Genomic DNA, 15737 nt, shown 5'->3' with positions numbered 1-15737 from the left:
TTGAGTCCGGTTCTCCAACTCGGCAGTAACCCAGCTGAAATGAAGGTCCTGGTTAGAGTTGGTGTCACTTTTACACTGTAATGTAGGACGCACTCCAAACTTGTGCCCTGTGTCAATAAAGCAATATAAATCTGGTCACACGCAGACACACACACAAACCTGATTTATAAGACTCACTTTTATATCAATATATTTAAAGGTGACTATTTAAATCCCGAGAGGATGGTAGAAATTTGTGGTTTTATAGGAATACACCGTTCAAGGTTTGCGATTCAATCCAATAATCAAGTATTGTTACTTTTATTATTTGAACACAAAACGCGAGCTCATTACTGCTCGTAGCGCAGCTCACAAATCCGGGAATGGAAGATCCTGGAGAACCGTCCCGACCGAGAATAAATTACAGGGACTCCTCTACTTACGAACATTCGATTTACGAACTTTCAGAGATACGAACAAACATGTCCGTATGTCCAGTTGCCTGTTCGGACCGAGAGTCGTAAGTTCAACCACCACACAATAGATGGCGGTGGTGGCATCTACATCTACAGAACATGAAGAACCAGTGTCATCTACGTCTACAGGTTATACGACTTTTAAAGCCATTCCCCGTGTTTAGTGTACACGCCGTACAACACGTTTTGAATCGACAGGAGTAAAGTTGGACTTAGGAACAAATCGACTTACGAACAGACCTCTGGAAAAGTCACGTAGAAGGGAAATAATAAAATAATAAAACATAATAAAATAATTCTCACGACGTTTCGGCCACAACGTAAGCAGCCGTCCTTGTGGCCGAAACGTGATAATTATTTTATTATGTTTTATTTTTATTATTTTATTATTTCCCTTCTACGTGACTTTACCGAAAGAACCAAGGAGATGAATCCCTGCAGTCACGAAAGCTTTATATCGAAATGTAGACCTCTGGAACCTAACTCGTTCGTAAGTAGAGGAGTCCCTGTATTACTACTACGTAAAATAAAAACACATTGTTACACATCGCATCGCCTCTTGTCGCTGCCGCGGAGGTGGTGGTGGAGGGGAGGTCAACAAGGTCATCTGGCCCGCGGTTCACCTGGCACAGACGTTCCCAACGCGACGAAGACCACGGCGGTGACGGAGTCCTTGAGGCCGATGGTGCAGCCAAAGTGCGAGGCGAGGTCGCCGATGAAGGCGGTGAGGAGGCCGATCATGAAGATGGAGACGATGAAGCAGGCCCAGCCGTTGAAGTACTCGGTCGGCGGCACGAAGGCAAAGAGGACCTTCCAGAAGACGGACAGGAAGTGCATGACGTAGTCGAAGCAGGAGGGCAGCTTCTCCTCGCCGGACTCGTCGTCCTCGTCTTCGTCACCTTGGGGGCGGCACGCCACCAGGACGTCCCGAGGCAACGGGCGAGAGTTTGATGCGTAAGTGGGCTTTTCGAGACCAATATTATCCGTGGAAGAGTTCCATCTTCTTGGTTCTTTCGGTAAAGTCACGTAGAAGGAAAATAATAAAATAATAAGAATAAAACATTATAAAATAATTCTCACGACGTTTCGGCTACAACGCAAGCAGCCGTCCTCAGGTGGCGGCTGCTTGCGTTGTAGCCGAAACCTCGTGAGAATTATTTTATTATGTTTTATTTTTATTATTTTATTATTTTCCTTCTACGTGACTTTACCAAAAGAACCAAGAAGATGAATCCCTGCAGTCACGAAAGCTTTACATCGAAACGTAGAAGAGTTGTTTTTGTTGTTGTTGTTGTTGTTGCTCGGGGTTAGATCGCGTAAATATATACAAGTGTCGTTAAAACCGCCACCACCACCACCGCGACACGGCCAACCAGGAGGAGTCTTTCATAACTCTGGCTGTCGCCTGATGAAGCTGGTTGTAATAAACAGCGAAACTTCGTGCTCGAATTGTAAATGTTGTTGGTTTACTCTCCAAACACAGCGGTGTGCTGAGGAAGTAACTCATTGGCACGCTCTGTTTACGTGACAAACCTTACTAATTGGCTGTGTCGGGTGGTGGCGGGTTTAGCGACACATTTACATTTTTCGCGATCTAACACAAAAACAAGCTTTATTTTGGGTAATGGATACGAGTTAACACGTTTTATGAATTGAGCACAGTTATTGTTGTTAAAAGATTTGGGGGAAAGTGATGATGATGATGATAGGAGGGAATTCCCGAGTGGAGCAGTGCGAGGGAAGACGCAGAAAGAGAAGTGAGATGACCTGCAGTGTGGTGAGTGTGAGTCAGTGGGTGGGTGAGTGTGTGAGAGGTGAGTGAGTCGTGCTGTGACCTGCAGTGTGGTGAGTGGGAGTGGGAGTCAGTGGGTGGGTGAGTGTGTGAGAGGTGAGTGAGTCGTGCTGTGGCCTGCAGTGTGGTGAGTGGGAGTCAGTGGGTGGGTGAGTGTGTGAGAGGTGAGTGAGTCGTGCTGTGACCTGCAGTGTGGTGAGTGTGAGTCAGTGGGTGGGTGAGTGTGTGAGAGGTGAGTGAGTCGTGCTGTGACCTGCAGTGTGGTGAGTGGGAGTGGGAGTCAGTGGGTGGGTGAGTGTGTGAGAGGTGAGTGAGTCGTGCTGTGGCCTGCAGTGTGGTGAGTGGGAGTCAGTGGGTGGGTGAGTGTGTGAGAGGTGAGTGAGTCGTGCTGTGGCCTGCAGTGTGGTGAGTGGGAGTCAGTGGGTGGGTGAGTGTGTGAGAGGTGAGTGAGTCGTGCTGTGGCCTGCAGTGTGGTGAGTGGGAGTCAGTGGGTGGGTGAGTGTGTGAGAGGTGAGTGAGTCGTGCTGTGGCCTGCAGTGTGGTGAGTCGGAGTCAGTGGGTGGGTGAGTGTGTGAGAGGTGAGTGAGTCGTGCTGTGGCCTGCAGTGTGGTGAGTGGGAGTCAGTGGGTGGGTGAGTGTGTGAGAGGTGAGTGAGTCGTGCTGTGGCCTGCAGTGTGGTGAGTGGGAGTCAGTGGGTGGGTGAGTGTGTGAGAGGTGAGTGAGTCGTGCTGTGGCCTGCAGTGTGGTGAGTGGGAGTCAGTGGGTGGGTGAGTGTGTGAGAGGTGAGTGAGTCGTGCTGTGGCCTGCAGTGTGGTGAGTGGGAGTCAGTGGGTGGGTGAGTGTGTGAGAGGTGAGTGAGTCGTGCTGTGGCCTGCAGTGTGGTGAGTGGGAGTCAGTGGGTGGGTGAGTGTGTGAGAGGTGAGTGAGTCGTGCTGTGACCTGCAGTGTGGTGAGTGTGAGTCAGTGGGTGGGTGAGTGTGTGAGAGGTGAGTGAGTCGTGCTGTGACCTGCAGTGTGGTGAGTGGGAGTGGGAGTCAGTGGGTGGGTGAGTGTGTGAGAGGTGAGTGAGTCGTGCTGTGGCCTGCAGTGTGGTGAGTGGGAGTCAGTGGGTGGGTGAGTGTGTGAGAGGTGAGTGAGTCGTGCTGTGACCTGCAGTGTGGTGAGTGTGAGTCAGTGGGTGGGTGAGTGTGTGAGAGGTGAGTGAGTCGTGCTGTGACCTGCAGTGTGGTGAGTGGGAGTGGGAGTCAGTGGGTGGGTGAGTGTGTGAGAGGTGAGTGAGTCGTGCTGTGGCCTGCAGTGTGGTGAGTGGGAGTCAGTGGGTGGGTGAGTGTGTGAGAGGTGAGTGAGTCGTGCTGTGGCCTGCAGTGTGGTGAGTGGGAGTCAGTGGGTGGATGAGTGTGTGAGAGGTGAGTGAGTCGTGCTGTTGCCTGCAGTGTGGTGAGTGGGAGTCAGTGGGTGGGTGAGTGTGTGAGAGGTGAATGAGTCGTGCTGTGGCCTGCAGTGTGGTGAGTGGGAGTCAGTGGGTGGGTGAGTGTGTGAGAGGTGAGTGAGTCGTGCTGTGGCCTGCAGTGTGGTGAGTGGGAGTCAGTGGGTGGGTGAGTGTGTGAGAGGTGAGTGAGTCGTGCTGTGGCCTGCAGTGTGGTGAGTGGGAGTCAGTGGGTGGGTGAGTGTGTGAGAGGTGAGTGAGTCGTGCTGTGACCTGCAGTGTGGTGAGTGGGAGTCAGTGGGTGGGTGAGTGTGTGAGAGGTGAGTGAGTCGTGCTGTGACCTGCAGTGTGGTGAGTGGGAGTCAGTGGGTGGGTGAGTGTGTGAGAGGTGAGTGAGTCGTGCTGTGACCTGCAGTGTGGTGAGTGGGAGTCAGTGGGTGGGTGAGTGTGTGAGAGGTGAGTGAGTCGTGCTGTGACCTGCTGTATTGTGAGTGGGAGTGGGAGTCAGTGGGTGGGTGAGTGTGTGAGAGGTGAGTGAGTCGTGCTGTGGCCTGCAGTGTGGTGAGTGGGAGTCAGTGGGTGGGTGAGTGTGTGAGAGGTGAGTGAGTCGTGCTGTGACCTGCAGTGTGGTGAGTGGGAGTCAGTGGCTGGGTGAGTGTGTGAGAGGTGAGTGAGTCTTGCTGTGACCTGCAGTGTGGTGGTTGATCACAGTGGGGATGAGACGAATCAGTGTCTGGTTAACCGAGTCTGCACCATGGGCAGAATAATCAACGCGTGAAGTTCACGGGAACTAATCGAATGTTTTTGTTTTACCAGGTAGGGCCCACTGAGCCACATAGCTCTTTTTCAGAAGCGACCTGGCCACAAATGACAGCTCAACAAAGTGAGTTGTCACGTGGGCATTTTATAGCCACAGCGAAATACTCTGAACGAGTGATGTTGATTCTAAATCGTCGTTTTCCATCATGTGCGTAGCACTCCGATGTGCCTTCTGGTTCCACCGCGTGTTATTTCGACAACGTGTCGTCCCGACGTTTCGCTCCACGTTCCCAATTGCAAGAACAGCACGCGGGCAAGCAGGCCCCACGCACGGCCATACAGATGTTCATAGGATGTGATTGTATTCTGCGCTCCTGCAATGATTGGGGTGTTCTGCGAAGGAAAACAAATATCTATAGAAGCGTCATTCTCCAGAAAAAATAGTATGTTGTTAAGGGTAAGATGATTAAGCTAATTGTCGTGGCCTTGTGTGGGGAGAGGGTACCCCAAATTATTCCCAACTATGTCAATGCAAAACACCTCTCAAATCCATGTAAATACTTATTCATTGGACCGATAACTAAATATATAGAGGGCCGCAGAGCTTGGAGAGGGAGTGGGGAGTGGTGGTTGGCATTATACTGGCAGGAACCACCTGGTTCCACCAGCCCACAGGGGATTATTGTGTCCGTCCGTCCGTCGTGCATGCAAAAATGGGAGGGGTCTGGGTTAGTTGAGGGGTGGAGGGTGGGAAGGGGCTGGGTGAGGAGGGTTTGGAGGGGCTGGGTGGGGAGGGGAGGGTTGGGAAGGGCTGGGTGGAGAGGGTGTGGCTGGGTGGGGGGTGGGAGGAGTGGGGCTGGGTGGGGAGGGGCTGGTCACCCCGTGGTGCCCTTATAAAAATCAACGTTTAACCTACTCACGCCGGCTTGTGCCCGCCCTCACAGTCGGCCATATTTGCGGAATACACCACGCCGCCGCTGACCCTGGCCATTGACCGAGCAACCCAACGTTCCTACCAGCTCCCTCCGCAGGAATGTGTTTAATACTGATGGTGATGGGGTAGGAACGTTCAACAGGATTGAGATCAAAGCGTGCCACTAGAGGGCAGCATCCGACTGCTGTCGAGAAATGAAAACCCATAAATAAGAGCCTCAAGGGCAAACCTCCCAGCAGTCTAAGCTACTAGACATTTGCTACGATGTCACTACTCCCGTCTCGGGCCAACATTCTGTCACTCACACAGGTTTCCAAAAACCTCCACCCCCCCCTCTACTCACACCACAGCACAAAATCCTGCACACGCGCTGATCTACGGCCATCCGCGAGCCGAAGCCCCATTCAAACTATCTTGCCAAACATCCCCATGTTAAGCAAGACCCTCAGACTCATTGAATCCTTCCTTAGAAACAACACATTATTACGACCTTTATTAAAACGAGCCCGGTTTAGAAAGACGCTGCCGCTGCTGACGCTGCCTTTGAGCAGAGGCGCTGTCCCCCCCCCCCAACCGAACTCCCACCACTCCCCAACCCCCCCCCCCCCCCCCTACATTTCCGTTGTATCTCACGGACGATTTCAGAGGTTCGCTTTCAACGTCCAACCGCGGGGGGAGGTGGGCGGCTTCGTGCACACAACCGCGCACGAAGGCCACTTGCAAAGCGACGGCGAGACGCACCGGCGCTGACGGTCAGCGCGTCCAGGAACTGCTCCCTCCACGAGTGCGTGCCCACCACCAGCGCCAAGTTGGTCTTCTTGATCAGCTTGTCGACGGTGCTCTGCGGGGCGAAGGGAGAGAGAGAGGGAGCGAGGTGCGTGTGTGCGAGACAGCGAACAGGGGGGGGGGGGGCGCTAAGGGAGCTGAACTCGATCGCGAATGCGCGTGGTCACGGTGTCGCAGTTGGTAAGCGGCGCGTCGTGGCGAGCGAAGTGAATCTCTCGCGGCCTCGAAAGTGTCGGCGCACACCGCTAATTAATTGCGTCTCAGCGTCGGCTCTGACGCGACGCCGTCTTTACTTTTAGTCCACCTGCACCAGCCCAGCATGCGCGCTCTCTCTTTGTATCTCTCACCACACACGTGTCGGTGATGTGCAGCGCGTCTTCTTCGAACGCTGGGGAGCCGGACAAGCCCCTCTCTGTACCGACGTGGACGGCACCCTCGTGGTGTTCACCTTCTGAAGCGCTCGCTCGTCACCGTGGCGTGCGCGATGAACACCACCACCACGTGACTTTTCTTTCGTGTTGTGCGCGGTGCATTTAGCGCCACAGCGCGTGGATTTATTGCGAGTATTTGTTTGCTGGTGACTTTGTGGGTTTCATATCGGAATCGCCTCCAGTGCTGTTGCTGCTGGCGGCAATAGAAGTTGTTTAAAAGTCAAGTCTCTTTCTGTCTCTCTCTTTGTTTCTCTGTCTCTCTCTCACTGTCTCTCTCTCTGTCTCTCTCTTTCTCTGTCTCTCCCCGACCAGCAGACGCCCGCATTGTGCGAGGTGCCGCTGCCAGTTATGACTCCGAGTCCTCAGTTCACCCGCTGAAGCGCGTGGCACGCAGACAGATATATTCCGTGGGAATGAAACTAACAGCTGGGGGACGTTGGCAAGCAGCGGATGAGTAATTTCCCGAGTGCCAGGTCAATGTGCCTCGCCCCACATTCCGAAATCGTTTACCTTCCAATTATTAATTATATTATGTTCGTGCCGGTCGTGCGCTTCAGCGCTGCAGCCGGGCGTGTCCCATTGTATGTGAGGGAGGCAGCCCGCGAACGGCAGAATCGCTGTGACGGGGGTGGCCAAGAGGCTGAAAGGTCGCCCCCAACGCCGAGATGCTGGGTTCGAACATCAGTGCCGTCAGAATCTTTAATCGTACTGCAGGAGGAAATCCGATGAGCTGTGAAGCTCTTTATTTTTAATAGATGTCCATTAGGGGTGGGTTTCAGGCACCCGTGATTTATCCCGGGTTTTCAAGTGCAGTGAGTTTCTCATCCCAACACACACATTTTTTATGGCATGCGATGAACTCTGTAGCGGGATGTGTGCTCCTCCTAGGGTGTGAGACGAAGGAAAGTCACTTGAAGAGATCTCGGAAGTAGTTCTGTGACATTCTCTTTTGCGGGCTGTTCTCGAACACAAGGACGGGCGATGCAGTGCTCTGGGAGGTTACGGACAGACAATTTGGTCTCATTGTATGACACCAAGAAGACAACTTGAATAAAACTGGCAAAGAGACGCTTTAAAATATATATTTACGTAATGTGACGAGTGGGGTTATGGGAGAAAATGTCGGCTTTCGGTTCACGCTGTCCGACTTGCAAAAGGCTGTCACCTGGACCAAGTTGACGGGAAGTCGGCTGCTTTCGTGCACAATCTCCGTGAAATTGCTCACTCGGCGAGAGGCACCGTGTCCAAGGATGGTAAATATAGAAAATGTATAAATAACGCAGTTTTAAAAAAAAAATGACATCAAAAATTTGTAAGCAAAAAAAAAACCTTGTCACTGAGGGCTGCTTCACGGATGGCAATTCCAAAGGACACACATGACGAGGCCGTGATGGCAGACCGCAGTGGCCCGTTGGCATAAACACAGTTCAACCGACTTGCACTTACATATATAGGCACACGCGCACCGCTCATTGCGTGAATTCTGTGCTTATTGACAAAGACTCCTGATTCATCATCGTCATGAGTACGTCGCTGGATGAAGTTCGGTTCAAAACTTTTAAATTATCCCTCTAAGTGATTCTTGAATTCGATGCTTCGCGTGTCGTGTTCGCTTCCTCATTTGTATTGTTTCTCTAATTCTTATTCTTGGTTCTACTCGGTAAAGTCACGTAGAAGGGAAACAATAAAATTAAAAAAATATATCTTATATATAATATATATTTTTTAGTTTATTGTTTCTCTGCAGTCACGAAAGCTTTAAATCAAAATCTCTAATTCTTGTTTTTAATCCACGTGTGTCTTTTGATTTGGTCCTCCAGCCGAAACGTAACATCGGCATTTAATTTCCTTACAATTTTAAAACGTTCGTTGTATACACACGCAACTCAGTGCGTGCAGTTTGGGCCGAAAACATTGTGAATTGTCGCAAAGCGACATTCGATTCCTATTATGTCGAGTGTAGATTGGGCCTTAACACTGGGGGTTGTCCCAATGCGAGATTCCATTATTTCGATGTTGAACGCAGCGACCCAGTAATCTCCGAGAGGCAATTCGAATCAAACCCGAGCGACGATTATCGACGCACGCATATCGTGAACGTGGGTATCCAGTTCTGCTCGATGCCTTACAATCGACCGCATCGTTCATCAGTCGATCAATAATAAACAAACATCAAACAAACTGGGGTTAATCAGAATCCACGGGTTAATCCGCTGCGTCATCCCATTATCAATCCCCTCCCCCCTCCTCTCTCTCTCTCTCTTCATTGGTGGATCGGCTAATATCGGCAAGATCGGTAATCCCGAAGCAGTCCGCTTTTGATAATTGTTTTATTTACCCTTCCATCTGGCAACAAAACTGACACATTTTTTTACAAGGAGTCATGTTTGCATAGACCACAATACCTGCAGTCATAATGAAAAAAAACATAACTCTGATAATGTGCACTATCCTTGAAGTTGATTGGTCCACACCCGAGACAGCTTTCCTTAGAGCCTAGTCTCACATGGTGTTGGATCAAAGTCCGCTTTTGTTATGACCGCACCGCCACCGACCGCCTCTCCCACCTTGAACTCGTACGACTCCTCGATGATGACCTCCATGCGCGGATGCTCCCCCAGGACGGGCCGGCCCATCTCCGCGATTCGCTTCGCCTCCTGCTCCTCCACGCTCAGCGGCTTCCTCTCTCCGTCCTCTGCACGGCGGCCACCGACAGCGCCGACAGAGTGGCGAGAGTGGAGAGAGGCAGGCGAGAGAGGAGAAAGAGAGAGAGAGGAGAGGCCACGGGAAGTCGCGTGGGCTCTCACAGCTGAGTCACACACAACTCCGGCTCGCTGCCGGCTCGTGGCATTTAGCGAGGTCCCTAGCAATAACATCGCGCGCGCATTTGTGCGTGCGTGTGTGTGTACTCGTGCGGGAGTTCTGTTAGTCTGTTACTGGATTGAGGGGCTTTGCCATGCCGTGAAGGTTTGCGGGGGCTGGGGGGCGTTACGTGAGAATACTTCACCGCCACGCCAATGTGCCGGTGTGCCGGCGCTTGGCATGCAGACTCTGGGACAGAGTTGCAGCACCGCAAATGGATTTTGCTGCACTCCCCTCTGCTGACCACGCGGGTCGTGTGCATGGTTGACCATCGCCGGTATCGTCATTAGGCTTCTCCTCCGTGTTGCTATACCACCCGCGCAGCAACGCACATTGCATAGGCGATGCAAGACAACGCGGCTTCACTTCTTCACTTTCATTGTCTCTTTACGCTCATCTACGTATCGTGGAGCGAGGCTCACCACCGATGGCGGCATTTGGAACGTCAATGTCGGCTCGGGGTCACTGTGACTCGGCTGCTGAACCCCCCCCCTAACCCCCCCCCCCCCCACCGGCCTCCCAATTACAGCGGTGGCTCGGAGCCCGCATCGTTTGTGCAGTGGCAGCTTTAATTTCCCCCCCCCTCCCCCCACAATGTATTGAACGTTGAACATCTGGCACGATGCAAGCAATCGTCACGTTAGTGGGGGGGGGGGTATAGCAGATCCCAGCACCGTGACAGCCTATGCATTATTTATCCAAGTGCGTACAACCTCCCAAAGCCTCCCCTGCTCAAGCCATGTTGGTTTCAAATAACTGTTTCAACTCTGCCAGTAGGGTGGCAAGCTCTGTGTCTGTACGGCTGTACCGTATTGTGCTGCCGACCTCCTCTATGCGTCCCTACTTCACCAGCGTCAAGTACGGGCGAAGATCTGCCACGACCTGCATGGTGCGCGTGGGGGGATCAGGGTTGCTACTTCCGCGGTGCAAAAAAAAAATCCAGCCCATATTGTGGGTAAAAATAATATCTCACAATAGAGGGGGGGACGACGACAAGTAAATGTGATCATTATATGGTGGATTGTTACGGTATTTACATGAACAACAAAATAACGGGGGGCTTTTAATGACCCAGGAAGACTTGTCTATTTTTCAGGACAGCAGCTACCTTCTCAAAGAAGATAATAATCATGGGGAAACCAGGACAGGTGGCAACCACATCTGCCAGTCTCTTGTCCCGTGCAGGGACTCGTGATTGGCAGTCCAAGATGTGGAAAACAAAAATGTAACAAACAAAAAACTTACGGAAAATTTTAAACATGAAGTTGAAAAAGTAAGTTTGGCAAAAAACGTTGTCGAGTTGAGATGGCAAAGTGATTCTTCTGGAATCGGCACTTCTATTGATCCATCTTGAGGCCTCCTTTGCCAGTACCAAAATATAATAATAGGTTTTTCCTCTTTTTTTCTGGCAACAAAACTGAAACCTTTTTTTACAAGGAAACACGTTTACATTAACCACAATACCTGCGGTCAGAATGCAAACAAAAACACATTGTCCTTGAAATTGATTGGTCCACACCAGAGACAGCTTTCCTTAGAGCCTAGTCTCATACGGTGTTCGACCAGATGACGCCAAAAGGCGCACAACTCAGAGACAACGCACTATCAGAGTAATGAGGGCTCGGGATAAGCGTCCATTTCAACACGTCTGGGTACCAAACCTCCTCAGCGAAATGATCCAGAGAGTGGAACTCATTCTCGAGTTGAATCGTGCACAATGTATCTCATCGTGCTATACCGCCTTAGTGACACGTGTGCAAAATTGAAAATTGAGGAGAAACTACAAAAAAATCCAGATTAATTTAAGCGACAACTTTATAATTACGAGGAAGGCTAAATAAACACGTGCGATGCCAATACGATTTAGCAGCTGAAAGCCTGTGCCGAGTGCAGGCATTTCAATTAACTTTAATTGACCGAATTTGCATGGGAAATATTGAAAGCTGAATTTAATTGAAAAAAAAAAACCTGCCAATTTTACTTTCTGCCTGGTCCGCAAAGTAAGATGCGTCGAGGTTTGCCAAACGTGCTATACGATGCTCGTGCATGCGCACGTGTACCAGCACGTGTACCAGCACGTGTACTAGCACGTGTACCAGCATGTGCGCATGCAAACCAAGCAAAAGCTGAGGGCCCCCAAGTAGTCCAGGGGGCCCTGGATGCTTGAGTTGTTGTGGTTAAATTTCGATTTAAATTTCGATTTAAAGGGTTGTTATTAATGCTAATCCTACTCCCTCCCTTTGATGCTGCTAATCCTGCATAATGCACGGGCATAATATGACTTTAAAACCCCTCCGCCCACCTCCTACGCATTCCACAAGTAATGACTAATCCCATATCTGCATTTCCCATAAATATGCTAAATTCCTCTTGATATGCAAATTATTTTGTCAAGGCTCTCTCCCCCCTCCAACCCAGCTTAAATATACGCTGCCAAGCCTGGTGGTGTTCATTCCGACAGACCTGTTCTTCACCTGAGGACGGCTTCTTGCGTTGTGGCCGAAACGTCGTGAGAATTATTTTATTTATTTTTTATTTGTATTATATTATTATTTCCCTTCTACGTGACTTTTCCGAAAGAACCAAAAAGAGTGTTGTGGTTAGTTCGTTGGCCTTGCCCCTGCGTACGGCGCGAACGAAGTTCAACGTACGTACCTAAACCGAATAGTTATGCATCAAAATATCAGCTCAAATTGAAACCAAATAAATCTAACAATTAACAGGAGCTAATTCAACTTTCTGATCAATATCTTGTCTTTATTTATCTTCTCTCGTCTCGTTACATCTCTAGTCTTGTTGACATTTCTCTTATCTTACCACACGTTACGTCTCTTGTTTATTTCTCATCTGTCATCTCACAAGGGATCTGCACGTTCATTTCTTCTCAGGGCTCCCAATGGGCCACCACCACCACTGGGCAGCCCGCTTCCAACTGCAGTATAACAGACTTAATTCGAGTAAAGGCTCATTCTGACGAGTAGAAACCAATGATCTATGTTATTGATGATGCTCTGTGGATGGCTTAGGTTAACAATCAAAACACCGTGAGTGAAAATTTTCACCATGATAATCATGAGATGTTTAGTTGTTTAAATGCCTCAACTATTCAAAGTGATTTCAGGTTGTAGCGCGCGCCGTTCGGCACGGTGCCGATTGAGCAAGTGCCAATCAGGGACCTGTTGTATTGACGATGAGACACGTACGATCGATGACCTTTGAACTCAGCTACAAAAAAAAAACACCGAGATGCTCCTCTTGGGATAGCTCCGTGGTGCGGTGGTGATGTGGCTGTGCGACTGTGCTATCCCACTGGAAGCGAATGGGATGACATCGCCGGCAGTGCGTGTGTGTGCGTGTGTGTGCGTGCGTGTGTGTGCGTGCGTGTGTGCGTGCGTGTGTGCGTGTGTGTGCGTGTGTGTGCGTGTGTGTGTGTGCGTGTGTGTGTGCGTGTGTTTGTGCGTGTGTGCGTGTGTGTGCGTGCGTGTGTGCGTGCGTGTGTGCGTGTGTGCGTGTGTGCGTGGGGAGCGGTAGTGTAGCGGTTAGTGCGCTGCGCTACGAACCTGGCGACCCAGGTTCGATTCCCGCTCACGGCTAACACCAGTGACGATTATCTGAACCGGTCCTGGGGCCTCCCCTAGGTCGACTCATTCTGAAATGAGTACCTGGTGCGATGAGTAAACATCGCCACTAGGGAGACAAAGGCGGCCGGGCGAGGTGTTGGCCCTTTCGCGGGGGCTCTCCTCCGTCGGGGACATTTACGAGAAGCCACGGGAACATTTCTGCGAAACCGCCGCCCTCTCTGCCCGTAAACAAAAAGCATCAAAGGCTTCGGCGAACGTGTGATCGGTGAGGGCGGTCTCATCGAACGCAAGGGGCTGCTGCTGCTGCTCGTCAGCGGGGTGAGGAGGTGGTTCTCATCACGAGGAGTGTTTGCCCTGCGGTTTGCGCTCTCGTCGAAAAGGGGCACCCCCCCAAGTTCGAGCCCACGATTACACAACGGCCCGCACAATTTAATGAGTCGTTCGTCACGGAAATCTGCAATTGACATTGGCGATTGATTTTGATGAACTCTTTATCATCCGTGCGCGTGATGGTTGGCGACGCGGGGACTTGCATACAACGGTGTCAGGATCTTAAATCCATCCCACTCACCCCACTATACCGCTGTTCACTCAGCGGCTGAAAAGGGTACGACTCCTGCACAGTTACTTGCGCAGCAGGTCACGTGCAGTGGGGTCAACGGTGGGTGCCCCCACCTATTCCAATATGCCTTACCCAGCATGCAGCAGAAACAGTTGAGCGAGAAGCCTTTCCGACAGCAGTGACGTGAGCAAGCAGTTTCAGGGCTGCACCTTTACCTCCACCGTCTAATGACGGGAAAGTGCTCGATGTGAAAGCAACGATAACTCTTACGCCTGGAGCTAGGATCATTAACCCAGATAGGATGATGCATCACAGTTGTGCATCGGTGATTTGGGGTTGTTATTATATCCCGTAATAAATAGGCACTGCAGAAATTAAATTATACATTGTACATGTTTAGGTCAGTCGACACTTCAACTGTGGTTAAGATAATTAGTTATAAATGTGTCAATGGCATGGCAGGCATGATTCCTCTTAAGAAGAATTAATTAATCGCATTATAAATGGCTCGCGTTAAAATCAGCATCGTAAAATGTTTATATATACGAATATGTGATTCTTTTTTCTTTCTTTTAAAGCCTATGTCCCAGTGCACAATAAGGGTTTATTAAATGGATTTTCTGGCACAAACGTGGACATTGGAAAGTGTTGTTCATGTGCGTGTACGCATGCATGTGGCTTCGTTACTCAACAACAGCCTAATTTTTCCTGCACGGTCCATCCGTATTACAACTAAATTTAAAACAATCGATTCAACAAACCTTGACTTTTTTTATCCTTACAAGGGTACATGCTTCAACCCATTATTTGGAATCCAGGGCTCAACTTTTACAATGCAGAGCTCGGTTTTAAGAAGTGAAATACAATTTGGACGGGACACAGCGTCTCAGCATAACCTCGTCTCAAGCTGCACAATTAAGCGGGATGCATGATTCACGGAGGGAACGGGAGCGGTATGTGTTTTGTTTGTAAATATATATAACGTAACAGGTAAAGTGCAGCCCTGTAATTAAACTAAAGCTCTTCAGAAGCGACCTGGCCACATATGATAGCTCAACAAATAATCGAAACGCATGTTGATTTTAAATGCAGAGGGATCGAACCCACGACCCTCCTGTATACCAGGCGAGGTAGTTAACATCTCGCCACCGCGTCACCCCATGGTGGCTCGTCAATCTGCTGGCCGTAGGGGTCCCGTTAGGGGAAGCTCTAAAGAGAGGGCATTTGGCTTTCTCCTCTTCCTCCTCCACACTGGCGAGGCATCATGGAAGAGGTGATTGGACTCACACTCTTCCCCCACCACACTGCAATCTGCCCACAGACGACTAATTGTGGTGCTTTCCAGGAGATCGCGTTTGCGATCTCCGTGTCGCAAGTCCAGCGTGCTGACCATCGCACCGTGGCGGCAGCCACCGCATCAAAGATCAAAGATCCCCCATATAGCCTGAACAGACTGTAGGGGCAAGTGCTGTTAGCGAGCACCTATGAAGGCCAGAACGGTACACGAGGGAGTGGGTGGCCAGCACCACGCCCGACCGCCTTTGTCTCCCTAGTGGCGATGTTTACACACCTCACCAGGTACTCATTTGAGGCTGAGTCGACCTAGGGGAGGGCCCGGGACCGGTTCAGATAATCGTCACTGGTGTTGGCCGTGAGCGGGAATCGAACTCGTGTCGCCAGGTTCATAGCGCAGCGCGCTAACCGCTACACTACCGCTCCCCACTACATGTACATATATACACACACAACTACGATATGTTTACACTGGGTTTGATGAGGTGCACTAATTTTATGCTTGCCACGTGATCCCACTCTACGTGTTCCAATGGACTTGAAAGTACGTGCCCGTTGTGGACAACTGGTGAGCGACAGTCATGAAGATCTGGGGTAATAGCGGGCGTGGAGGATCACGGTTTAAGAAGCCTTGGGCTGTGTGAAAATAACACGCGAGTAAATGTTCCCGGAGTTATGGTTTGCTTATGTTTACGTAGAGTAGGTTAGCGTTTGAACAGTGTACATGGAACACAGCTGTAGGTGAATAAGCGTTGTCTGGTGGACCGTCTATAAACTTTCACACCGTTTACAGGAAGTGCACCGAATGTGTGTTGACTATTATTACTGCAGCTACGTTAAAACATTGCTGGTATTT

General features: G+C 50.4%; 1 protein-coding gene across 1 annotated transcript in view; it reads right to left on the bottom strand.

Moving 5' to 3' along the window:
• The window catches only part of LOC144727444 (sodium/calcium exchanger 1-like), a 178415-nt gene that overhangs the window by 14216 nt on the left and 148462 nt on the right, over positions 1–15737 (bottom strand). The window contains exons 7-9 of the mRNA XM_078606274.1: positions 9151–9278; positions 6108–6207; positions 1079–1354 (exon numbers count right to left, since the gene is read on the bottom strand). Coding sequence (XP_078462400.1) covers positions 1079–1354; positions 6108–6207; positions 9151–9278 — 504 coding nt within the window. The remainder of the gene's footprint in view (positions 1–1078; positions 1355–6107; positions 6208–9150; positions 9279–15737) is intronic.

Source organism: Lampetra planeri, chromosome 25 (genome assembly GCF_965212315.1).
Source record: "Lampetra planeri chromosome 25, kcLamPlan1.2.h2, whole genome shotgun sequence".
Lineage (NCBI taxonomy): Eukaryota > Metazoa > Chordata > Hyperoartia > Petromyzontiformes > Petromyzontidae > Lampetra > Lampetra planeri.
This window is presented reverse-complemented; position numbering and strand designations above follow the sequence as displayed.